General features: G+C 44.6%; 1 protein-coding gene across 1 annotated transcript; it reads right to left on the reverse strand.

The window, feature by feature from the left end:
• Positions 1-3,399: 3,399 nt before the first annotated feature.
• Positions 3,400-24,836, reverse strand: SENP2 (SUMO specific peptidase 2). The gene is made up of 17 exons (XM_075716712.1): positions 24,715-24,836; positions 21,390-21,445; positions 19,632-19,765; positions 18,678-18,747; positions 18,046-18,124; positions 15,704-15,848; positions 14,680-14,783; positions 12,676-12,812; positions 11,368-11,425; positions 9,624-9,687; positions 8,764-8,907; positions 7,292-7,423; positions 6,672-6,875; positions 6,465-6,544; positions 4,880-4,964; positions 4,086-4,181; positions 3,400-3,515 (listed from the first exon to the last, which is right to left on the reverse strand). The coding sequence occupies exons 1-17, from the start codon at positions 24,813-24,815 to the stop codon at positions 3,453-3,455; spliced, it is 1,752 nt and encodes a 583-aa protein (XP_075572827.1). The 5' UTR covers positions 24,816-24,836; the 3' UTR covers positions 3,400-3,452.
• Positions 24,837-27,247: the final 2,411 nt, after the last annotated feature.

Raw genomic sequence — 27,247 nt, forward strand, 5'->3', positions numbered from 1 at the left:
GCTTTACCCAGTCACCTGGGGACATGTTGCCATCATGAAGCTGACTCTCCCCGCACTAAACCAGGGCCATGCCTCTCCCCAGTTAGTTAGCAAAGCCGAAACTGCTGCGGCACTGCTGCAGTTATTAACGGTGCACTAATTATACTCATGTAGCTAGAAAGCTCAGGTGCCCCTATCCACCCACATGGCTGCTTCTCTAGCTAGCCATAAGCTTTGGCTTAGCAGCAGTGAGGAGGCCTCCACTGGGGTAGGGAAAGGACCAAAATGGGGCTTGGTTGTCCCTTGCATGAAACACTGGCAGGGGTAGGTCTGGGCCTGGGCATCATGTGGGGTGCTGATGGATGCCACAATGAGGGACAGCCCCCCCACCCCCCCCCCACCCCCCCATGGCCCCTAGAGCTGTGCTCCTTCCCTCCCACCCATCAGGTGCTGGGGACATGATGCCACTGAAGAAGTGGCCCCTGGGGAGGGCAGGCTCTGGTGCCATCTGTGTAACACCTCAAAGCACCAAACCACATCACTTGTCATGCCCCCATTTTGGAAAGGTACAAGGAAGGGGGAAAAAAAAAAAACAACAAACACCACACCCACAAAAAAAGAGTCCTTTCCCCACCTATAGCACAAGTGATCACCAAAAAAAAAAAAAAAAAAAAAAAAATCAGTTTTTGTGTTTGCTGTACCCCACCAGCCCCAGGCAGTGAGGAATGACTCCATGCCTGCAAGGACTGGCGCAGCCCTGGGAAAGACCCATGCTCACCAGCACTGCAAAGATAGGGCTGACCCAGACTTGCTGTCTGAGCCGCCCCCCCCCCCCCGCCCCCCCGCCCCCGCCCCCGCCCCATCCTTCCTGTGAGTAAGGACCACGTCATGGGGCAGACAGCATCAGGATTGTGCAAAGCTGGATGACAAGCACCCTGCCTGCCCAGGGCAGCAGCCGGGGGGGGGTGGGGCGGGGAGGGGGCAGGGAGGTTGCAGCATCACTCATGCTGTATGTGTGTTCTCCCATTGGCATGGGGAAAGTGCAAGCTCATCATCTCCAAAAGGCCATTTACTAATGAGAAGCAAGGCCCAAATCCTGTGCACAACTGTTCATCCAAAGCACAAAAGTTAATAGCTTATTTCTCTCCATAGGATGATTTCAGAGCACAGTGTAGGGGTGTAAGGAACCAAGCCACAGCTGAAGGGCCAGAGCCCACAAGATGACCTTGCAAACAGAGGGGATATTGACTGGTACGTGTACAATTTCCCCATCATCTCATACATGGAGGCTTTCAGCAGCCACAACCACACAGGCACTTCTAAGTGACTGGCAGTGGCCAGTGCAGGTATCCCCTAAGAGGATTTACACCACAGAAGTGCTTTTTCATTTGTGTAGAGGACAGGGAAGGTGCCGGGCTGGCTCCATGTCCAGGTAAGCTGTTCATGGCAGCATCACCTTGCTCCTTCCGTCTAACGTCCAAGCCCCCTCTGCTTAAGTGGCATGCACACGGAGAACCTGGAAAGCATCCTTATACCACTAGCTGCCCTGCAGCGGTGGTTCTGTTGCCTTTTTTCCCCCAGAAAGAAAAATTCTGCTTTCATGACCAGCAGACTGCAGGGTCAGCCTCAAAACTGCATCCCCCAAATGGTGAGAACTGAAGCAAAAGGGAACCAATACTTAAAGCATTCAGCTACTGGGTCCTAGCGTTAATAAACAACTAAAATCTTCCAAATCCTCAGGGATCCAGGGAAGATTAAGTCTCTCATGTAAGGACAAAACATGACAGATTGCCTTTGCAATAGTTCTCTCTATGGAGAATCTCCTCTGATTTTGTGACAGATTAAGCTAATCAGTTTGAAAGCAAAGACTGATGCAGCTGCTGACCTGCACCACCTTATCAGCTTTCCCAGGAGAGCAGATCTTCAGGCAAGGAGCAGCAACCATGAAGGTTTACCACACCCACAATGACAGAGGGGATGTCCCCAAAATCACCATCTTTCCCCCAGAGCTGAGGAGAGGAGATAACCTCATCACCAGTCAGGAATCACCTTGCACTATGGTAACTATGCCATTACAGAAACAATCTGACATGGTTATTTACACAAGAATTTAAACATGTGGCTTCCAAACAAGCTACAGGGCAATCTTCCCTCTGTGACGGTAAATGACAGACCTGAAATCCCACTCCAGTTCTGGAGTGTAAGCTAAAGGAAACAAAAATGAAAGAAAGGGGGAAACACCTGTTTAAACTAATCTAGCTTGGTCTGACCGTAACAGTGAGAATTCACACAAGCTCTTCATTTGGCAGATGCGTGGAGGCAGTACCTGCAGCAGAGGGGCAGTAAGGCAGTAACACGTTCCAGCAACACCACTGAACCTGGCAGGACACATGTCCATAGCCCAGCACATTGGTGCTAGCACATTTTATTCCACTTCCACAGCAGTACACTGCAATATTGTGTGGAGACACCCGTATTAGCCTTAAACAGATTCCAGTACTGGACAGCCTGCATTCACCAAGCTGCGCACACAGGCTTTGTTTGTCTTCCTGAAAAGTCTAGTGAGTTATCCCAAAGAGAAATCTCCTACTTTGGTATTACTAGGATTGTGCTTGCTCATGTCACTGCTGAACGACATCCTGGTTGCCCCTTCAGGATTTTGTGACAATCACTTAGAGGTTTTTGTGCTCTGATACTCATCTGGCTAGAGTCTTCTTCCTCATAGATTGTAAGTGAGCTAAAACCCACATTGATATGTCAAACTTTTTTCAATTAAAAAAAAAAATAAATCACACTGTTTCATTACCAGATAGAGTTTCATTCCAGTAAGGCTCTTTATATAAGTTACATATTTATTTTAATAAAAAGAAATAAATACTTCTCTTTTCACATTAGATAACTCCCTGGAGACAGAAAAACAAACAAACAAACAACAAACCAACCCCAACTACAGGGGCTTCACTATGGATTTGTTACAAATCAAAAGATGGTAAGTGCTTGCTTTCTATGGTCATCACAAATCCAGTTTTAGGAATCAAGTAGATTGTAGATATTCCAGAAACAGAAGAAAACTCTCTTTGAGGAAACAGTAGCTAAGCACATTGTCCTTGGGAAGATAAGTTCAGCTAACACAACTGTTACCACCTGAGAGTCCCATTTGCCCATGCTGTGAGGTATGAGCATCCATCTCAATGATGGAGGTTCACAGCATTTGTTCTTAACTGTTCCCTTGGCAAGATCACAGCAATCTTTCTGGCTTGCACTTAAGGTATATTAACTAATTTCAAAGAGAGTTACTGTCTCCAAAATTGGGGGGGAAAAAAAAAAAAAAAACCTTAACCGCTACCTCATAGCCTAAAGAGGAAAATTTGTGTGCCTGCTGCCTTCTTTTCAAATAAGGTATTAGAAAAGTAACTAAAATAAGAGCTAAGTCACCGCAAGGTGATCACAGTGTTACTCTAATAGTGCATGTCTCACAGCAGCTGCTGATGGATTATTTCCCACACCATCCTTTTACGGAAGTAAGGCATGTGATTCTGAAAAGAAAAGAAAAATACATTAAATATGAAGTCATAGCTGAAAGAGGCAGAAAATATGCATAAACACCCAATTAATTCTTTAACATGAAGTTCCTCTTATGAACTGTCAACGCTTGCCATTTGGGTACAAATGGGTTTCACCCATACAGCTCCCAAGAGGATGACATGACAACCCAACAAAACCAGATTTACTTGACTACACAACAGCTTACAAGCACTTCCAACTGCGTTGGAAAATAACCGGTGTCTTAATGGGTCAAAGGGTGAAACCCATTTCTCCAAAAGATACAAAGGCCAGATATCACAATCTCACTGGCTGCAGTATCTTGCCCAAGAGGAATCTCACCGATGCAACTAGGAAGCAGATACCAGGTGTAAGGATGGAGACTACAGCTCTGCCCTGCTGAGGCCACTTTGAAGTTCCAACCCCAGCAACCATGCATGAAAAAGAGAGAGAGGTACAAAACCTCAGCCCCTGCCCCAGACACAACTGAAAGCTGCTGTGTAACCTCCCTGGCTCTTGTATCTGTGCAAAAAAGTCTGGAGCTGTTTATAACCCTCACTCACCTGTGTAAAGGTTATCGGTTTGTCTCTGGAGATATAATCTGCATATTTGCACATAAAAACTCCGCAGTCACTTCCATTCAATTGCTGAGGGATTTCCTAATGAATGCAAAGAAGATGGAGAATTTTCCTCTATCTCAGAAGAAAAGCAATTTGGAAGAAGCACACCTTACCCATACCAACAATACACTAACCAGACACTCATGAACCTACTTGCATAATCTATTTACCACTCCCAAACAAAAGAAATAGACCAAATTAACTGCACATCATCCCTCCCCTCAGCTTCTTTTACTTGGATGTTACAGTCCAAATTCTTGGCAGGCTGATAAGGGATAGCAGCCTTCCTCCTTGCAAGGTGTCTTGAGGTTTGCACAGTGTCGTTTCTTAAATCGAGTCTTTAGATACTGCTTTTTACTATTAACTTGCTGACAAACATCAGCTCAACCCTTTGCTTTCTCACATGCCAGGATTTGTGCTCCAAACAAGAAGCCTATGTTCTCTGACAACAGCTAAACAGATTTTTAAATCTGACTTGCAAAATGGGGGCAAAGCCAGATTCACGTTAATGTGGCAGACTAATTGAAAAAAGAAAGTATTCAGCCAGCAAGGAGAGGCACTGCTTAAAGATTTCATCCCAGCATTGTTTCCTGGTCCACTTGCAGCCTAATGTGATACCATAATTACACGAGATGCTTATGCCCATTCTCTAAAGGCTTGGACTTACTGAAAGTGTTAAGACCTTTGTGACAAGGAGTTACTAGTTCACATTTCAAATCCAAGTACTGCTCACATACATGTGACTCCATGCTGTGAAGAGTCCACTCTGAAAAAGTCAGCTCCACATTTCTTTTGTCCCGGCTTTCTTCTTGCAGGTATTGGCTGTTTAAAACAAAACCAAATCACTCTTCATCTCCGTAATTTAAGCCAACAAAAAAAGAGCCGCTGAAGGATCACAGGAAGATGAATGGCAGGACAGTAAAATGTCAGAGGATCCTCACAGCAGCTGATTTAAGGCATTTGAAAGAGAAATTCAAATTTTAAAATTTACAAACACAGTGAGAGGTTGAGAGCTAATGGTCAGGAATGAGACCAACGGGTCAGGAATGAGACCAACAATTCCAACAGAGAATTCCACAAAAGGGTAAGCTCATTGCTTAGCAGAGGTCAAAAAACCCCAAATCACATGTTATCAGAGGAGGAACAGAAAAACCAAGCAAGGAACCATAATGCCATAATTCCACCATCTGCCTTAATCCCACATACTGGGTGCAACTCTGGAAGAACAAATACAAAAGCTTTTGGGCTAATACCTCTGGCTGAGGAAGTTCCCAGGCCACCAGTTGCTGGAATAAAACTCTTGAAGAAAAAAATTATTTGATGCAGACCTGTTCTTATACCCTTTCCCAGGCATCTGCTGTTCACTGTTCAGGAGAGCACTAGACTAAAATAACACTTGGTTTGTCTCTGTGGGCCTGCTCTCCTGTTCTTGGTCTACAAAGCTGGATTAAGGGTTTTTACTACTTCTGCATCAGTGGCAAAGACATCTAAGGATGCTGGCTTGCACAACATGAAAAACGGTACCCGTTACATTTGAGATGTATGCCGTGCTAGCTGATATATCTGGAAAAGCTTGCTACAAGGCATCTGTCTTCAATGAGAATGTCAGGAATACAAGTAACACAAGGACACAAGGGTAGCCTGCTAGGGTAAGCTGGAGGGAAATGCGGTGGCTTTGTTTAAAACACTGAACAGAATAGAAGAGGTATAGACAAACTGAGAAGGAGCATGTTACATAGCTCACTACAGTAGAAAGGATGAACATTACAAGTGGGGAGAAAAAGGTCTCAATACAATAAAAGGATAAAAGAGCTAAGCAATAAAGAGTACAAGTATATGTGTAGCTGACCACAAACAGGAGTGTATATACCGTAGAACACCAACATTACTGAGTTGCAATCTGAAAGTTCTTAAATAAGGGGGAGTTAAAAAGCTCTTGGAAGACTGTAATCCTTCTACAGTCAGGTTGTTACGTTGAAACACTTCCCTGAAATTCTTTCCTCTCATCAATAGCCCAGTTTTATTGATTACTAACAAAGTCAGTACATGTGTGCCACAGGGCTATCATGTATTAGACAGTGACATTTTGTCTGTGCATATAGTGGGAAGGTGACAGAATGCAGGCATCCAGGGCCCTCGGTGGATGGGACGATGTGTGGCTAGATAAGTAGCCAATGTCATACAACTCACACCAAGCAAATCAAAGATTTCTGTTTCATTATCTACAAGAAATGCGAAAACTTGCTGTCATGTTACAGGGACAAAATCCAAAAACCTTCTCATAATTCACAACATAAAAGCAGTGACTGAGCAGTTACTTACAACAAAGTTTCACAAATCTTGTCCCCTTTCTGTCCCATTGAGTCAAAGTATTTGACGGTCTTCTTTCTGACATCTATGACCTGTTATTAAAAGGTGACTGTTAGACAAAGCACAACCTTGTGCTGCACACACAACAAAACCTAAATGACTTTTCCTGCTAGTTTTTTCTCCCCATCCAATTCTAAATAAAAAGCCAGTTTGACTCACCACTAGTGCCCAGTGCACTCTCAAGTGAATGGGCACTAAGATGAGGTCCTGCTTGAAGAGATCCACACCTCTGGTCCATCTTCTTACTGCTTTGTAGCCCCCAGAAATTAGTTTGGGGTAAAAGAAAGTACTAAAAGCATGGACTGCTGGATATCCTTCCTTCTTGTTTCTTTCCACCAGAAGACTCATGTAGAAATTAATGACCTGTACCGTAAAGAGCAAACTTGTGATGTAAAATAAGACACTAGCTTACCAAAAGAAAAAAAACCAGCAACACATCTTTGTTGGCCCCCCTTAAGTACGCAGCTGAGAGAACTCCAGCCTCAGCTGTCAATTTTTGTTCTGAGAATTTTGCACTTGGTTACTTCTGCAGTTTGATAAAAACACCTGCCACCCACTCCAGTAACTTTGACTAACTCCTGGAAGCCACATAGTACAACAAGTAAAGGAATTTCCAGAAACACTAGACCCTTAAGTACTTAAAATAAGAACTGTACAGATATTTCTAGGCTCTGCAGTGGAGGTCATCAAATAACTTTGAAAAGACTTCTGTACACAGTGAAGGGGTATTTTTAAATAAATGCTGAACTACAATATCACTGTGCTGCAGCTAGTTTTACCTCATCATTTAGCCAGCGAAGGTTCCTTAGCGTGTGGATGTCCTCACGAGTGACCTTTAGTTTGAAGGCACTGCTCATGATCTCATCTGGCTCACCTTTGCCAAATGCAGCAATCACTTCCCTCTCCATTGCCTGAAATGAACAGTTAAATGGGGAAGGACTTGTGAAACAGAGTATTGAGCATGCTAACCTGTGGGCAGCTTTCAACTGAAACAAGGCCTGTAAATTAAGCTCAAGTGACAGAGCAACTAGCTTTGCCAGTTTTTTGCTAAGTTAGCAACAGCACTTTTTTGTTTGTTTCAGCATCCTAGCTTTGAACTTTAGAGTCCAGGTTTGCTTCAATTTGTTTTCACAAAGGAAGCTGATATATAAAACATGTGGACTAGCAAACATACTAAAGCAGCTGAAGAATGAACAGAAGTACAGCAAACACCCTTCCCATGTGATGCTGCAGCCCTCGCAATACTGAGGTTTAGGCCAACCACAGTAGGCATTCTCCATACCAAGTCAGGAGCCTGAAAGAATTTGAAGGCGGGGGACCTCAAAGGGAACTGAAGTAACAGCAAAGGGGGAAACTGAGGCAGCTACACTGGAGTCAGGCAATCAGGAGTCCAGGTTGTGCATGCAACTGGTTGTAATATGGATGTTTCCATCTAAGTCTGCTTAAGGAATGCAAATAAACCACTAGGTCTGTTAGTATAAAATACTCTGATCTGCAACAGCATCCCCTTCTTGGTTGAATCTGGGCTAGCAAAATAAGAAAAACAGCTGGTTTTCCTTGTACTGAGCACCACTCTGCAGACTGTAAACTCTGGATTTGCTAGCCCTTTCCAAGTCAATCCTCAATGGGCAAAAAAGGAGGTGCTCAATTAGATCAGTACAACTGCAACTCTGAAGAATAAAAGCAGACAAAATTCATATAAGTAGAGGAACCTGAACTCCCACTCCCTGTTGAATAGTGTAACTAAGTTAACTCTTGTGACCACTGTTACATGCAGTGCAACCATGCCCAGTACACATACATGAGACTGAGAGATCCTGAGGACGTACACAAGATGCTCAGGTCCTCCATAAGCAATGCAACACCATAGATCAGCAAGAGCTTATTTTTCAGGTTCTATCACCATGGTAGGACAGGTTAAGAGGCAGAGCCAGTATAACTGTATGAATCAGGTTAGCACTGCCCTGGGAGACTGTTCTTAAACCTGAGCTAATTTTTGTCCTGGTAGCAGAAACCCCGCAAATCCCTAGGTTAGCAAAACTGAAGGAGTGTGTGGAGCATATTAAATCCTTAAAACCAGCTTTATTGCTGACCCTTGCACTGTGAAGTCACAGCTGCAGACACTTGGTAACAGGTTAAATGCAAGTTCTTAAGATTTCAAAAAGCCTTAAGAACCACCTATAATAAATGGAGTTTCTTGCAGCTGTTTCACAGCCTTCTGTTTCGTCTAACAGACTGTCAGCTATGGTACCTCTGTGAGTGGAGAAAAGTGTTCTACTGTTTTTTCTGAGCCTGGAAATTTCTTTTCTTCCACATCAAGGGCAGATGACTTTCTGGACAGAACAGGTGCCAGATGTAATAACACCTCTTCAGATATTTCACCTCCATACTGCCCCTGTTAGACAAAAGGACATTAAGCTAGCAAGCAAGCACAGATTTGTTTGCTAGGAGACAGTGCAGAAAATGTTGCTCATGTATAAAATTGGAAGGGTTTTTGTGCACACATCCAACCAGCAAACTCCAAATTTACTTTTTATTGATGACTGCATTCCAACTATGCACCCATGTAGTGCTGCACTTAAAACTAAATGGAGGCAAGAGAGGCAGAAAGTTAGTTTGGCTTGGACTAGCATTAAGAACCCCAGCAAAGCCTCCACATGTAGGTATCAAGTTGAGATTGAGATTAATATTTCTGATTTCCATGATTAAAATTTTATTTTTGATCTCAATCCCGACTGGAGATCGAAGTCAGAGATGTACTTCCTATCTCACAAAACAGGAGAAGACTAAAGATACCGCAGTCCAGCTTTGCAGGTCAATTAAGTTGTGCACTAAAGATTTTGAAGCTATACCCAACTCATTAAAGGGGAAGAATAAAAATAGTATAGTGTACTGTGCTCATAATAGTGCAGAAAAAAAAAATTAATGGCAGCGGGAAACCCTTTGTGATAGCTCTACTCATCAAATAATGCTCTCATTTTCCCTGGAAAAAACAACTGGGACACATATATTGCTGAGTAAGTAATGTATTTAAGTGAAGAGTGCAAAACTTTCTGATCACAAATAGCTGTATTTTCCTAAAAAGTGAAATAATGAGTAACAAGAGCTTACCCCTGCAGTGGCTTGTTTCACTGGTCTTCCCTGTTCATGGGAGTTTTCTGCTGGTGTGTAGTACCTGTGAGGAGAGGGAGAGAGAAAGAGAGAGAGAAGTGAGCTGTACATCCATACCATCCCCTGTAATTCTCAAGAATTCACCTTCTAGATAAGAAATGCTTTTTCAAGGCTGATTCTGACTAGAGCCTCAGTTGCACACATGAACATGTGACAACATTGTCTCAGCTTCCAGCACCATTCTTTTGTAGCAGCAAGACTGGCACAGAATGAAGATCTGGGAGCTTTGCAAACTTTCTTCCATCTACATGTACAAGACTCGTTTTGTTTCTCTTCATCAGTTTCATTATTTGGAAAACAGGGAAGCAACCAGCACTTCCTCCATCAAGTGCATTGTGATCTACTGGTGATAAACACTGCATGCTAGGTGTTATACTGCAAGGTATAACATGAACATCTGCCACTATACTTGCATCCAAATATAGTTAGCTTACGGAAACTAAGACCAGCACACAATTGAAAATGGGACAGCTACAGGATGCTTACTTGCCTTCTATAGGCTAGTCAAGAGAGTGACTATCCCCATTTGGAGAGGATTATCATTAAAACCACGCAGACTCTGAAGAGCAAACAAATACACAGACATTAAAGTTGTCCATATATGTGTCCCTTCTTCAAAACCAAGAATTTGCATTGTCACCAAAGATCCCCTTTTTCAGGAGGGAGACCTACAACAGACTCTCGTGGTATCCTACACTCATTGTGCTTTGAAGGCACAATGGCAAGAGTAGATATCACAAGCCTGGTCAAATGACTTCAGTTAGTAGCTAAATCTGCAAAAAAAGGCAAGAAAATGTTCCTTTTACTTGAACCCATCATTCTCTATCAGTTATTTTATTTCCTCCTCTCCCCTCGAGCTTAGGGGAACCAGTGACAATTAAGCACAGGTACAGTGCTGCACAGTTAAATATAGCACTAGTGTTTAAAGCGGGGAGAAGAATAGGGACAGAATTAGCTAAAACACAGGACTGCCACAACTGAATCTCTCTCTGCTCCCAACTACACTTTCTCCTCTCATTTAAGGGCAGGTAACTGCAGAAAGATGCATGCATCAGACTGCCATACAAAATCTCTCCCTGTAGCTGTGCTTACTGCAACCAAAACCCCATTTCCCTCAACAACAAAAAGCCATCTAAACTCATAGTCCTGCCAGGTCAGACAACCAATACAAATGAGTCCACTGGCCTCCAAAACAGGCAGACAACCCAACTGCATGCTTCCTTTTTGGTCTCATATTTAAAACCCAGTCACAAAAAATGCCTCAGTCCCACCAGGCTTTAAAAGCTCTCTAATCCTTACGCTTAGGATCCTAGTTTCAAAGTGAAAGAAATTAAATGTCAGCTCATTAATGGTTTATCAGAAAGACACAAGCAAAAATGGATTCTGCAAATCCAAGGACAACTTGGTACGCCACCACTCTCACCCCCACTAGCTTTCTAGCAAAGGACCCAGCAAACACCACACCAGCACAACCCTGTTTGTCACACAGCACGGCTCTAGCATGGGAGCTGTGTTTGAGATGCAACTGGCTTGAGAGCAATTCCAGAGCCACAAGCTGGCTACTCCTCTTCCACACCACTGAGACGATAAGTATGGATTTGTCTTCTTCTGGACAGTACTGGAAGCTGCAAGAGACATGCACACAGAGCCAAAAGAAACAAGAACCATGATCAACAGACTCTACCTGATCATATCACTTCTCTGAGACCACTGCGGGCTGCAAACATCTGCACATTTGATACCTGCACAGAAAAGCAGTAATATGAAAACAAGAAGTCAACTTTCAATTAACATCAGATGTACATAGCTCTCGGTTTCTGGGTGATAAATAAAAAAAAAAAAACAAACCCCAAACTTTTAAAGACGATAACCTGTATGGTTAGGAAGTTCGAACTCTGGCAAACAGTTTGAACTCTGAATATCATGTGCGAGTGTATGAGAGCTGAAGCAGGGCATTTATTAAGTTTTAAATCCTAGATTGCACACTTCACTAAACGAGTGATTTTTGCAAAACCAGATGGTCCCCCAGGGTCAGATGAATAGCTTGCCATTTTCCACAACAAAACAAGCTTTCCCCAAATTCTAGCACCTGCTCAGAAATAATTTCAAAACCCATATGACTGCATAAAAAAGTCACAGATATGTATAAAGAAGTATTGATGAAAAATTATTTAAGTAATGAACAGGGAAAAAAAAGACTGGGACAATATTAAATGTATACACATGAACACACGGTATTATAACACACTGCTGGTACAAAAGAAAATAGCTTGTCAGCAAACCAGTTTAACTAGCCCATTCTGCAGAAGACAACTAAGGTCACCTTCAGTAGTTATGTACCTTCAACTAGTTAAAGATGATCTACAAAAGAAGCTAACTTGATATCAACAGTTGTACTGTGCAGTTAGCTTACTTGGGTCAATGCTCTGCTATCATAGAAACAATCATATATAGTATTAAAAAGGGATTAGAGAGTAACACATAACCGCAACTCTGAGTTAAGTAACAGGCATCTAAGAGTACAGAGTAATGTATCACCCTCCACTAGTACAAACAACCAGATATTATGAAGTTCTGTACAATGCAGTTACGTCTGCAGCTACAAACGTCACTGGTACAGTAATGTCTCTCAAGTACAATTTTAAAAAAACTTTTTCACTTCAACAAAAACCTTACAAAGCCATTTTAGCCAATAACTAGCTATGGTTTAGGAGGGGTGTGTGTGTGAGGTGTTCCCCCCTCTTTATTTTCCCTTTCTTTCAAGAGACAACTCATTAGATTCTAAGAGCTGATATAAGCTATACTAGCATAAACACTGATGATAAACAGTTATGATAAATGATAAATGTTATGATAAACAATCATAAATGGCTGATTTAGATTTCCTTATAAATAGACACAGATTAATGATACACTAGCACTGACAAATCTTTTTAGCATAATCTATACCTTCAAGACTTAAGGAAATGCCCTATTTTGATTTGGAATCTACCTACAAAGTGGAACAGATATGAATTGTGGGGATACTCACTGGTTCTTAGTGTCATATGTGGATAGACATCTCCTCCATATTTTTGTTCTTCCAGGTGACTCACAGTCATCACTGGTTCCTTGGAGTAGGCTTGAACACTTTGGTGCCGCAAAAAATAACAGAGAAGAATCACAATTTTTATACATATGGCATTTGTTATCAGTGCATACCAATTCACTAGAAAGGACACAGTTTATTCATACACAACTGTCTACATTAGAGTTGGAAGCCATAGTTAAAGCAATACAAATATGTAAAGTAAAATTAGGCTGTTTAAACCCTTGACAGAAACATCCCGTCTCCTGCACTGGTTTCATGACAAAATGCAAAGGGCATTTCCATGAGGAGGAAGTTCACATTCAGAAGCTTGGCTACTTTCAACTCTGGCATACTGAAGATACAGCAGTCGAGTCTTCTGTCTCCAGAATTTCAAAAGAGAATAATCAATCATGAAATTTGACTCCTCTACCCCTTCACCAGCAAATCAGTGGCTTTTTTGTTTTTTCTTTAAAAACAAAAAGTATTCTTTGCACATCCTACAAATATCTGGATTAATCTGAGGAGTCCACTTTATTTTATGGGACTAGACAGCATTCATTACAACCATCCTTGACCAATTCTTTTCAAGCTATTTATTAAAGATTATGCTGACACTGAGAATGCAATATCCACAACATACATACTTCTGGGACATTTTACTTCAGACCTGCTCTACTCTGACCTCAGGGACCACACGCTCATTAGCAGTTGGAGTGCCTTAGACACATTCCACAGGAACACTCTCTGGTTTAGCTTCATCTGAAAGGAATTGGTTTCACATGCTCCAGGTCTGCTCTGAGATGAGCCAAACCACAATACTCAATGACTGGGAGATTAGATGCCGAAAGCAGAGTCTCGAACCACCCTAAAATGCTATTGTCAGTGCACCTAAAATTACATGAGATACTGTTTTCCATATCATTTTCACACACCAGCACATTTAAACATGATACACTGTTCTGAAGTCATGTGTTTACATGTTTTCTAGCTGTGAACCACTGAGCGGAGATTGGGATTTTTCTAAGCCTAGTAACAACTCATGTTTCACAGCAATTTAAAGAAACTGCAAGAAAGCATGGCATTTTCTACCATCTTACTGTGTAGAAAGGCATGCTGGAACCTTAGCACCATCTTGGCATCAGTATTTTACAAGAATTAGGCCCCTTCTGCACAGCTTTGAAGGGTAATTATTCCACTAAGATAATGGCTTCTATTATTTTTGTGTTTTTTACTTGTGTAGTTAACTTCATGCAATCTCTTGACACAGTTATAACATAACAAATATACTCATCACTGGTAATACATGAATCAGAATTACACACAAGTTCCCCTTTGCAAGGTGCTTTAGGAACTGGAATTCTACACGGGTGGGTTTTGTCAACTTAGCGTACTGCAAAGAGAAAACTTCCTATAATTTGTGCAAGAAGGACAGCGGGAGGTGGAAAGGAACAGAGAAAATTCTGGCATTCCCTGTGTTTACCTTAAGTTTCACATTCTCAGATAAAACAGGATTCCTGACCAAGGGAAAACTCATCAATTGCAAGCAAAAGGAAGATAAATTCTTTTTAATGGTGCTACAGAATAACCACTGCTGTGGATTTTTATACTAGAAGTTACACTGCCAGCACTAGAACTAGATACTACCTTTCTTAACACAGAGACAAGAAAGGAGAATCAGAAGGAGAAACACATCCATATCAACAAAGGAATCTTCACCTTTAGAATATACATTCAGAGAATATTCATACTTCATTGCAGAGAGCTGAAGGCAGGTGCCGGTCTTTTAAAAATTAGTTTGCCCCACCACCTGCACTGGGACACTGTTCAGAACCCTGAGAGTAGGAAAGACTAGTTCCCCTCCACTTCCATGTACAACAGCTACAAAGCTACCACCAAAAAGTTAATGGTTATTTTTCCTATAATTACTTGCGGAAGCTTGTCGGCTGTGGATTAGGGCGGCTTCTAGGATATTTTTCCTTTACCAGTTCCAAGAGCTGTTTGTATTTCTCCTTTTCTCCTCGCTGAACATCCTAGTAGAATGGAGGGAAAAACCAAACAGATTAGAACCACTGCATATGAAGCAAATGTTTGTAGTCTGGATATAGTGCGGACTGCATAGGCTGTTGCCAAAATACTGGCACATTATTCAAGTTTACTTTAGCAGGAATTCCCACACATTCATTTTGTGCTTAGCCCTGCTCTAAGAACTTGTGTCCCCCTAAAAACCTCAACATTCCTTCTGCAACTGTTTCCTCAAATAGGGGCCTTTTCAGCTGTGGTCTGCTCCTCTTGCATAATAATTCAGGCTAACATGCACTCCTGTCCATACACATAATGATTGGGTGCTACAAGTCCCCAATGTATCTTAATCATACTCCCCAGCTTGCCATGCCCTGCTTCTCCAGTATTTCGGTGTAAGTTCTTCTCCCATGTAAGCTAGGTTTATCAAGAATTTTCCAATAGTTGCTTGAGATATCAGAAGGAAAGAACAGGGAAAGACCTCTCAGATAGTCCTGTAAGGAAGGATTATCAGCAACTGAGTGATTTTTTTTTTTTTTCCTACAGTATCCTTTTAAAGTTGCTACGTAAAGATCACAATTGAGCTAGGTTAAGGACAAAATAGTGAAACAACTGCAACAAATATACACTTAGTGACAAGGTGGTACAGCTCCACTTACAATTGAAACTGGCTGGAGAGTCCTCCCCCAGTACACTATTTCCATGAAAATGGTTTCAAACTCAATCTTTTGGTAACAAAGCACTGCTCTGTTCCAAGACTTGATGCATGTAAAGGCAAATAAAATGCTATATGCTGATTTTCCAGAAGCATTCAACTTCATTAACTACACCCACTGTGCTGTTACAAACTGCGACTTCAGCGTTTACATAGAGCTTTGTTATAACTGCTAAGTTCTTTCATTTCAAAAGACACATTTCTCACCCAGCATACCTCTTCAGCAGTACAGAAAAGCCTCCCCGTTTTGTTGACTTCTGAAGTCGTGGATTCTGGCACAGTGTGCTCCTTAATGGGTGGCCTCAGTGTTAAGATGCTGTCTGAAGCAGGTTTGATGTGGTGTTTGCCATTCCTGCTTGTGCTAAAAACATCAACAGCAAAAGAAATAGTATCAAGAGAACATTCAAATATGCACCTCCTGATTCAAGCTCCACCAACAACTATTTTATAAAGCATGTACACTGATGATGATGGAGACAGACACGAGATGTTTAAGACTTTCAGGTGAAGACCTGCTGTCTTCAACTATCTAATGGGAAAGCAGAGAGAAGTAAAAGTGAAAATCAGAACTGCCTTGAATATACGCTGTTGTCTGCTGTGCACGTCACAACTGCACTCAGAGGCACATGTTATGTCCATGGCAGTCCAAGCCCTGAGTCAATACAGAAGACTAAAGAACCAACCATCCAGACAGGTAGTGGAGGCCCCATCCCTAGAAACATTCAAGGTCAGGTTGGACAGGGCTCTGAGCAACCTGATATAGTTAAAGCTGTCCCTGCTCACTGCAGGAGGGTTGGGGTAGATGACCTCTACAGGTCCCTTCCAACACAAAGCATTCTATGATTCTGTGATCCAGGTGTGTTATTCATACCACCCAACCCTCAGCTCTTCTAAAAGCTAGCACTCTGGCACCAAAAATGTAGCTGCTGCTTTCCTCACAGAATCATTCTAGCAGACATCTCTGGAGATCACCTGGTCCAACCCCCTGCTCAAGCAGGGTCACCTACAGCAGGTTACCCAGGATCATGTCCAGTCAGATTTTCAAACATCTCCAAGAATAGAGATGCCACAAGCTCTCTAGGCAACCTGTGCCAGTATCTGACCACCCTCAGAGTAAAAAAGTGTTTCCTGATGTTCAGATGGAATTTTCTGGTTTTCAGTTTGCACCCATTGCCTCTTGTTCTGTCAGTGGGCACCACTGAGAAGAGTGTGCCTCCCTTCTCTTGATTCCCTCCCTTCAGATGTTTATACACATTGATGAGATCCCTCTGAGCCTTCTCTTCTCCAGGCTGAACAGTCCCAGCTCTCTTAGCTTCTCCTCGTATGAAAGATGCTTTGCTCCCTTAATCATCTTTGTGGCTCTTTGCCAGACTTGCTCCAGTAAGTCCACATCTTCCTTGTGCAGGGGAGCCCAGCACTGGACACAGCACTCCAGAGGTGGCCTAAGCAGAGTGGAAGGATGACCTCCCTCAGCCAGCTGGCAACACTATTCCTAACACAGCCCAGGATGCTGTTGGCCTTTGCCATGAGGATGTATCACTGGTTCATGGTCAGCTTGTTGTCCATCAGGACCTCCTTCTCTGCAGAACTGCTTTCCAGCTGGTCAGCCCCCAGCATGTACTGCTGCATGGAGTTGTTCCTCCCCACATGCAGGGCTTTGCATTTCTGCTTGTTGAACTTCATGAACTCTCTGCCCAGTTCTCCAGCCTGTGCAGGTTCCTCTGGATGGCAGCACACCCATCAGGTGCATCAGCCACTCCTTCCAGTTTTGTATCACCTGTGAACTTGCTGAGGGTGCACTCTGTCCCATCGTTCAGGTCATTAATGAAGACATTAAACAGTACTGGCCCCAGTACTGATCCCTGGGGTACACCACCACTGATGCCTCCAACTGGACTTTGTCACCATAGCACCTCCAAGCTGTGGTACACACAAGACTATCAATCCAATTTTGAGACTGGAAGGTAAACAGTAGCATCAAATCATGACCCATTCCATCCTTCTTCCAGCTATTTCTGACTCTGAGGTAAGTGTACAAACAGTGCCTCAGCCATCCCCCAAACAATAATTCAAAACAAATGCAATGTAAAGGCTAGTCCTTTTATCAAATTGGGAACTACTTTATGCCAAACATCATGGAGGTTTTTTTGAGAGAAGGTTGTTGAGGGGTTTGGTTTTGTTTTTTGTTTTTTTTTTTTTTAAACAACAACTTATTTTTTCTTGTCAAATTAACTATTTAGGACCTTTTCACAAACATTCCTGGTCTCTTCTCAAGTTCAACACTTCCTCCTACCACAGATCTTTAATCTTTATCTACTCTCCTGTGTCTATGAAGTATCTGGATTTAAAGAAGAAGTTTAAAATTGATTGGGGGGGTAGAAAGCATCTGGAGACCTCCCTTAGTATAGCAGCCTGGAGGAGTTCCAGAATACCTTGGAAAAATATTGCTATGTGGACATAAATACAAACATTAGGCAACACAGAGGAAGTTCAAGAATGAAAGTGAAAGACAACAAACCTTTCAGAGAAGAAGTCAAAGAAAACAGAAGGATTTTTACCTCAGACATGGAACTGCCTTGTGAGAAAGGGATAGTGTTTCCTTATTCAAGCAAGTATTGGTTCCACAAGGCATTTTATCTACAAGAAAAGAGCATAAGCCATCAGTAACTATAAAAGGAAACTGAAGAGTTTTATGAGTTTACAGTAAAGAGCTTCACCAAAGATAAATTACTTTCATTTTCTCTCTCACATCATAATATTATTTCTGTTACATTACTTCAGGATATTTTCAGATTTTCATATTGGCAACTACAGAAAGTTGTGCACACAAGGTATTGCCAGCCTAAATCTGAAATAAAAAAGGGTTATCAGCATCTACCACCTAAAATTAGCATTTAAACCAATCAACTTCTGGCAAGCTAACAGTGGACATATCAGAACTGAAGGACCACATCCAAGGCAGCTCTTGTACTGAGATGACAAGATAAACGCCTGGCCCCAATCCAGAAGCAATGCAAGGATGCAGGGAAGAAGCAAGAGTTCACACTCAAGTATTTCTAGATGCTACCTAGATATTGTGCCTGCAATAATCCTAGTACATAGGCCCAGTACATAAGCTTAGGGGTAGAGTTGCACAGTACACAAGGGAGGGTGAAAAAGAAACAAGTTAATAACTTGATGTCAGCCTTACCAATTTGTAGCATTGCTCTTTCTACCACAGAACCTGTTGGTCTTTTAGATGAAGGGTCAGAAGAAGTGGACTGAGTCTTAAATAAAAACAAAAAAAGTAAGAACGTGAGTATAACCTGAATGTGAATCCAAGCAAACAAACTTCCTGAAATTTAGTCAGCTCTATTATGACTTGGGGACCATGATTTGCTGGTTCAGACTGTAGCAGAATGCAAATCTTTGCAGGATCTCTGACAAGTACCCTTTAATTTTTTAATACAAGCTCTCATATGTGCAGGGATTAAAACAATACAAGCTTATCACTGCGTTCTCCGCAGTCGGCTCCTAAACATTCCAAAGTGTGACAGTTTAGCCCTTGAAAAACGTTTTGTACAAATAAGAGTTAATGACTCTCTCAGGAACGAATAGTTAGACCATGACAGTTTCTTACTGCTTTTATCCTATGGTGCAATAAGAAAAATAACAGTACACCTTTGAGCCAAACTACAGACTCAAGCACTTCATGACTCATTACATGAGTACTTGTTACAGAGCGAAGGTCCTACAGTCCTCTCCTGGGCTGGTGGATAACGAACCTAGCAGAAAGAGGTTTATCCAGAGGAAGCATGCAGTTTTTCTTGTACTGCAATGTATTTTGACTCCTTAAAGACAAGCTTGAGAAAGAGAGTAACAGTTTACAAACACACTAAAACTATAGAATTGAACAATTGTAAAGTATCTGGAAGAAAACAAACATTTAGCTCCTTCCTCAGCTGCAAGTGCTAGAGCAGAGTACACAAACTTGAGTAAGGCAAACCCAGCACACAAGAGCTGACTGCTATAAATGGAAAAGAAGAACCTAGTGCTGTACTGGCTCAGAGCAGGCTCAACTTCAAGATGCCATTAGGGAGACCTGCTTCCTCTTTCATCTGCACAGATTCTACCTACTTTCAAAATCCTTGCTAACCTCTTCTGCAGACTCTGTGATTGGAGCGACTGGAGCGGCATCGCTGACCGAAGCCTTCTGGCATTCACTTGTTGCCTTGGCTGGCAACTTCACCAAAGCAGAAACTTCTTCAACATTCTCTTTACGCTTAAAGATGGCGTAATCTAAAAAACAAAGACAGGCCATATAAGAACATGATTTAAAAGGGGATTAGGATTTCTATTTGCATTAAAGCCCATCTCCTTAATCCCACCTAAAGCTGTGTAACTCATTTCAAGTTACACACCCTTCTGCCAACAGCAGTTGGTGGTGATATTTGTATTAGTTGGCTCACTGCACAGTCCTTCAGAGCTGGAGCTCAAAGACTAACCTGTGAGTCCGCCAGCCAGATCTGAAAAAACACCCTGCTTTTTGGAAACATTCCCTGTTTCTGGAGAAGCAGCACGGGGTGCAATCCTCCTCATCCCCTCCACACATGCATGTATTCTTGCAGTTTATTACACGTCAGTCTTGTCTAATTGAGAGAAGCTGTTTGCTGAGGTCTAGAAACCAAAGCTACCAAAACCTGTTCTTTTCAGTATTAAAGCAAAGACATGTAACCCCTCAGACAGTACTTCCAAACATCAACAAGCCAGGGCTGTCTAATAAGGGGCTGTGTTAGAGAGTAAATCATATTAGACAACAGCATTTGTTTGAAAATAAGAGAATGACACTTTAGCAGACGAGGGCATAGATGGTACCACATTCTTAGAGCAGATCTGGCCTACTTACTGAGACATGGGAATTGCTCCTACCAAGAGTTGGTCATGTTGCTAAAAGGAGGAGGGATAGGGGAGCAAGACATCAATTTGACATTTTTCAATTATTTTATGCTCTTAAGCCTGAAAAGCACACTAACAGCTCAGCAGCCCCTACCATTAAATAGGGGGCAGCATCGTTCACCAAGCAGTAACTAGGAAGCTCCACAGCTCCCTATAGAACTTGTGGTAGGAAATGTACAGCCTGAAGAGCATCATTTCGCCCTCTTTATCAGTAAAGATGGAAAAGAGGAAATGTCCATCTCAAATCATGATCAACACTGCTGGCACCCAGAAGCACCAACACGGCTGCAGGCAGCTGCATAATTTTACCCTTAAACACTTTGTGGAGGGGATATCAGAGAAAGCCTCACTGAAGAGAGCACTTCTCCACCCTGCTGTTCTCTGCTATGCCTTGCTCTCCAGCATCTCCAGCCTTCTTTACTCACTCTTCCTCTATCTTGTCAAAATGCACATGCCAAAATTTTCAGATTCAGACTAAACTGACTCTTCTGTTTTCAGTTCAGCTTCCACCCCGCCCAAACAGAAGTACCATTTTACTCTGCCTGCCATCAGTTTAAAGTTACCTTCTTTCACATCCCAGATTCTAAGTCATTTCTCATAAGACATACGGGTATTTTGAACTGACAGAGGTACATTGCAAATACAGAGAGGAGGGAGCACACAGCTTTGATTTAAAATACTCTTTCTGCTGACATGCATGGGCTCACCACCAGAGACACCTGGGATATCACCTGCTAGCAGTAAAAGTGTTGTGCCCTGCCACAGTCAACACAGATAACATCATATATAAGGCTAGGCCCTATGATACACTCTCAGACCACTGGCTACACAGATGGCCACAAGGAAAGAATGGCTTGAAAAGCCACAGTTTCAGTAATAATGCTGAAATACAAGAGCCGGAGTTTCCTAAAGTACATGAAACCTAAGAAAAATCACACGTATTAAATACTTCTGTAATGCGCAATACCTGATTTTTGCTTTTTTGCTTGAGCCTCATCAGGATCTTCCACAGGTGGCGGAACACTGAGGAAAGAACACACAGAACAGTGTTTTGCAACCACAGGTAAGCTTCTAACAGGCTGACTTCCGTTCACAGGGCCCAAACTTCCAAAATTAGTTTTCATATCCCGAAGGTCTTCCCCTCCAAGCGGCCCCGGGATCATCTTAGACACACACACCCAACTGCCACTGCTGAGCATCTCTCATCGACACCCCTCCACCTCTCCCAGTCAACAGACCACTCACATAGAGCTAATTATCCCACTAAAGCATATTAGGCCTCTTTTTCTTATTCTGTTAATGCTTCCTAATGTTTTACGTTTGCTCCTATCACCAAAAAATTGCTTAAGTTAATATGTAAAGTCTTCCTCTTTCCTCAAGGAAAGAATCATACCAGAGATTACTAAGGCATCTAAGTTCATAAGTTACTACACTGAGTTGAAAGAAAAATCTAAGTAGGACAGGAAGTAAAAGGTGGGAAAGCAACTCATGCATACACCCACTTAAATAACTTACTGCTAAATCAGTGCTCGTGAACTAGTTCTTGAAATAATTCTTAGCTGCACCCTTTCTTATGAAGCATAAGTCCAGGTATTGTATCAGTTGATAACAATGATAAAATCTAGTAAAAATTTTAACTTTGGGAACAGAGCGCAAAGGTTGTTCCTATTTTTTTTTTTCCTATTTGCCTCCAAAAATGCCATGACAGACAGCAAGGTTCTTTGAAGAATTCTTTGGTCTTCCTTACACAAAATAATTTCTTTTAAACTGTTATGAACCCAAACCCTGCTGGTATCATCACTTCTGGACTACCTTCTGTCTGTTTCAGGAGCACAAAAAGAAACTGATATCCTTCACAGAACCTTTCATATAATGTAAAGAATATTTGCTATGACTATGCTATTAAAGTCAGGCAGAAAATACTTGAGGGTAGGTGTTAAAGGCAAATACATTCCTATAAAAATGCATTCTTACTCATCATATTTGATATTTCAGAAGGTAAAACTGAAGAAGACAAAAATATTTGTATCCTCCTGCTCAATTTTTAGCAAGAGCTAACTGATTCTGAACTGCTCTTCAGGGAAAACTTTCCAGCATCAGTCTTCTGCAGCAATAAAGGACAACTGAACCTCCTCAATGCTACGTTCTGAGATAAGCACAGTTTAAGTACCTGACTGCAGTTACAATAACTGGTTTTGAACAGAAGTGCCTCTTTCTCCAGCTTTAGCAGAGCTCCCAACACCTGTGAGGGCATTGTTTTGTCCTTTTTTACTTACCAACCACTTGGAGGTTTAGAATTAGTTTGATCACAAGAAAAGATAAATTCTCACTTGGTAATTCAGAAATAAATTAGGAAATCTTTCATGTTCTGAAAGTAGGCATGGCCAGGGAACACGGATGGACAAAAGGCAAGGAAAAAACTTATCTATGCTTAGCTACCTCTGCCTCTGACGGGAATACATAACCCCCTGAGAACATTAAACTGCATCATTGCAACTGGGGTTTTGCCAAGGGCCTGGGAGAAACAGGTAAGTGCACAGGGTATTGAGTAATATTTGAAACACACTGAAGAAGACAGGCCAGAAAATAAAAGCAATTTGAGACCACACTCCATGTAAAGATGAGTTCATGTCCTTCTCCATGCTCTAGAGAAGACAGCATCTATTTATGTCCCCATTTTACTTGCCTCCTTAGCAACTACATGAAAAAAATAAGGTATTAGAAAAACTCAGTAACTCTGCATACCTCCATATAAGCTCAGGCCCCCTTCTTTTAAAAAACTCCTCCCCCACCACTGTTGAGGACAGTTCATTAAGATTTATAATTTAATTTGTAAAAAAATCAAGTTTTCAGAGCTTAACCCCCCCAAAAATTGCACAGTGCGCTTCAGTGGTGCAGTACAAAAGTAGCTAACACTTATCTCCTTTCCCCACCAGTTTCACCACCCATGCCTGTAATTGTTCATCTTTCTACCATGGGAAAACCTTAAGTCGCAGAAATAACAACCACCCTGTGGTTTAGATTTGCTTGAAAAGACTCACACAGGGGAGGTGGGAACATCTTTGCCATTTTACAGCATATCTCAGAGAGCACTGTTGGAAAACTTACTTTCAGCAGGACAGCTTCTGAAGCCACCTACCGCAGTTTCACTTGAATTTCTTCCTAATTGCACTTCACCTGCCATTCCCAGTGATCCCTTAGCAAAACTGGGTATCCTTGTCAGACCATAACACGACAGCCTGCAGCGTCTACAAAGGCGCATTCTTCAGTTTGGGACTGTGCTCTGCACAGCAGCTGTGAACAACTACTTGTGCAACAACTGGGTCTTTCCAGAAGATGATCACTTCTCCCATTCTCTCTGGAACATGAGACACTAAGCAGAGCCTCCTAGAGCAACAGTTTCTCCCAGAGGGAGCAACCAGACTCCCCAAAGCATGGCATGTAATCCATACGTTCCCTCTCTTCAGGGAGACAGAAACGACAGGCATGGAGATGGCTTACCCATCTACCACTGGGAGCTCTGGGGCACCCGCAATGGTTAATGTCTGAGAAGGCATACCCCTTTCTTCCACTCCACATACATACCATAACCCCATGCCATGACTTTCCTCCACCCAATATATCCCTATATGTATATATACTGTTCTCTGCTCCTTCAACACACGTACTCCAAGTCTCCACCCCTTTTCTTTTTTTCAACCCCCCACTGTGCAGATGGAAAGCGAACGAAGGGGTGGGTTTGCCAACGGACTTATTGGGAACATCTGGAACCCACAATCATCTCAGCATCACACGTGAACAACTGTGACCGTGGGCACAGGGCGACCTGACAGCGGCGTGACAGCCACAAAGGCCAACAGCCGGGCCAGAAAGAGGGGCGCAGCCTGCTCTGTTTCACCCACTCCCGTGCCAGTGGGAAAGGGCGGTGGATGGCACGGATCTGCTGGGAGCCCGTCACGAGCCCTACCGCCCTGCAGGGGGGTTTCTGGGCGGGCAGAGGGGCCCAGCCCAGCCCAGCCCAGGGGCGGGCAGCCGGAGCGAGGGGAACCCCAGGGCAAGACACCACACTGCACCCGAGCACACGATGCAACAGAGCGACTGACGCCGCTCCCGCCCTCGGCTCAAACACCTCGGGCCGAGGAGAGGCGGCTGAGGCGCCGGGGTCCGGGCGGGCTCCCGCTCCCGGCAAGCAGGCTCTGGGGGTCCCGCAGGCCCCACCCCAGGAGGCCGCGGGGGCTGGTGATGGGGCGAGGCCCTCGGGCGGCCGTGAGGCGGCGGGGCGGCTCGCTGACCTGGGGGGCGGCCTCTTGCGCGACGGCGGGGCAGGGGGCGGCGCGGGGCGGCGGGCGGCGGCGAGGAGGGCGCCGAGGACCCCCAGCAGCCATTGGTACATAGGCCCCGGCCGCCCGCGGCGGAAGTGCGCCCATCCCGCGGACGCCCGGCCCGCCCACGCGGGCGCTCATGGCCGCCTCCCCATTGGCTCCCGCCGCCGGCGGCCTGGGGACCGCCCACCGCCCCGCAGAAGCGGGGGGGGGGGCGCGGGGGCGGAGCAAGGCGCGCGCGCATGCGCGCTGCCACGCTTCCGTTGCCGGCGGGGGCCGTTAACGGCACGCCCTGCCCGCGTCCTCCCCGCCGGGCGGGGCCGAGCCAGCTCTGTCCCGCCCCATCCCATCGCACCCGCCTCTCGGCGCCCTCCTGCATCTGGGCAAGCGGCTTTCCCCCTCAGAGAGCCCTGAGCCGGGCGCTGGTAGGGGGCTCGCCGCCGACGGCCCGGCCGGCCGGGCCCTGCCTAGACGCGGGGAGCAGCTGGGCCCTCCCCGGCACCGCTGGCGGGGAGAGGCCGGTCTGTCCCCCCAGGGAGAAGCCCTTCTCGCCCCACGCAGGCCGGAGAAGCCTTTCGGCGTCCCAGGGAACAGAGGCAGGCGCGACCGGCCGGCGGCGCGCGCCCCTGCCCACCCTCTCCTGCTTCCTCTCCCCGCAGGTGTTGAGGAAATGCAAATCCCGGGCTTACCCAGCCCTGCCCTGCCTGTTCGACCCACGCTTTGTGCCCCTCTTCTTGGCCGCTCCCGCCGCAGCGCCCGTCCGGGCCATGGCTGAGGCGCGACTGGAGGGGAGGCGGGTGGGTTCGGCGTTCCACCATTGTGACTTAAGCCGCGATGCAGGAGCGCCCAACTGCCCGCTTCAGGAAGCCCACCCGATGGCCCCGCGTAAGCGTTTGTTCGGGAGCTGGCGAGCCAGCTGCCCTGTTGAGCTGTCTCCCCGTGGGTTTGGCTGGCTGTTAGGGCAATCCCTCGCCCTGCCCCGCTATTAAGAGGGCTTTTTAATACGGTGCTTCCCGACTATTTATCAGCTGTTAACCTCTGGGGTGGAAATCGGCAGGGGAAGCTGCAGGTGTTGCTGCGGCCACGTCCTGGAGAGGCTTTTCCACATGAGGAGTGGAAATTTTTTTTTTTTTTTTTTTTTAAATCTAAGGAAGGTGAAGAAGGAAGCCGCAGAGCAAACTGGGCAGATTAAAGTGCTCGGGGCAGGCATGGTGCTTTGGGGCAGCCCTTGTTGCAAGAGGTCCCGCTAAGCTTTTCAGGCCTGCAGGGAGTCTAAGTGACAGTGGTGTCTGGTTTAATTAAAACGACCTCTCTCGTTACTTTAGGAGCTTAATTAGCACTCCGCTTACGCTTCGGGGCTTTGGCCAAGGAAGACGCCTGAGCCCTGGACGCAGAAGCGCGATGTGGCAGCGGGGCGAGGGCAGGCTGAGGGCGGGCAGGGCGCCGCGGGGCCGGCGGCTGATGGAGGCAGCCCGGCAGAGGGCACGGCAGCCCCGCGCAGGGCCTGCCCTGGGCCTGCGGCTGATGTGCTGCTGCAGGCGGCTTCTCCGTTGGTCTCCTCTCCCCACCCTGCGTGTTTTAGCTGAATCCTGCAGCCGAGAGCTGGAGGGGGCGCAGGGCTTTTGTTCAATTTCCTGCGTAAGGAAAGATGCGAGGTTTTTCTCAGTTTAGATCTGCGAAGCCAAGACTCATCTGCAGCGCTCCTGCTGTTTCTGTTCATGGCTAAATCTGTGGAGAGAAAGCAAGAGCGCTAAACCCGCCGGACAATATCCTACAAACTAGGAAAGGAGGAAGGATGGTCTTTTGGGGAAGGGGTCTTCCCTGCCTGCAAGGCAGACGTGGCACGCAGGAGGCTCGTACAGCTGCCCTGCACTGCTTGCTCCCCTGTCAGCAGGTGCTGTGGCGGGAGCAGGGATGGCGCTGAGGCTTCTCTCCTGCCCTGGCACCCGCCACCCCAAGCACAGGAGTAGACCCAGCCTTGGGGCTGCAGGATTACTTCAACAGGCGCATCCCACCAGCTGCAGTTTCCTCCACCATGCGGTATAACCCACTGCAGAAGTCTTAGGGTTCAGAAAAAATAGGAGGAATCTTCTCGGGGATTGTGTTTGCTATTTTAAACAAACTCCTCTGTGCCTCCTGATAACACCACTTCCTTATCCTCACCAGGACAGTGTAAGGACAGTGATTTTAATGCTGTTAAATGATTTTAAAACGTCTGTGTGAATGGCTGTGCGTGTGCTGGAAAAGTACCTGACTGTGACAGCAGTGTCAGTACAACTGCAGTGCCCATCCGATGTCCTGTGCAGACTGAAGGTTTTTCCCAGGCATGTGGGGACAGTTCATGTGGAGTTACATGATCTGATTCTTTTTTACATGGTGTTTGATATGAAGACTATTGTGATCTCTAAAACATCAATAACCAAATATATAAAGAAGTTAGAATTTCATTAAATTAATGCCACCAGACTGAGAATCTTTCTTCTTGGGGTTTGGTGTCTTGTTG

This window comes from Pelecanus crispus, chromosome 9 (genome assembly GCF_030463565.1).
Source record: "Pelecanus crispus isolate bPelCri1 chromosome 9, bPelCri1.pri, whole genome shotgun sequence".
Lineage (NCBI taxonomy): Eukaryota > Metazoa > Chordata > Aves > Pelecaniformes > Pelecanidae > Pelecanus > Pelecanus crispus.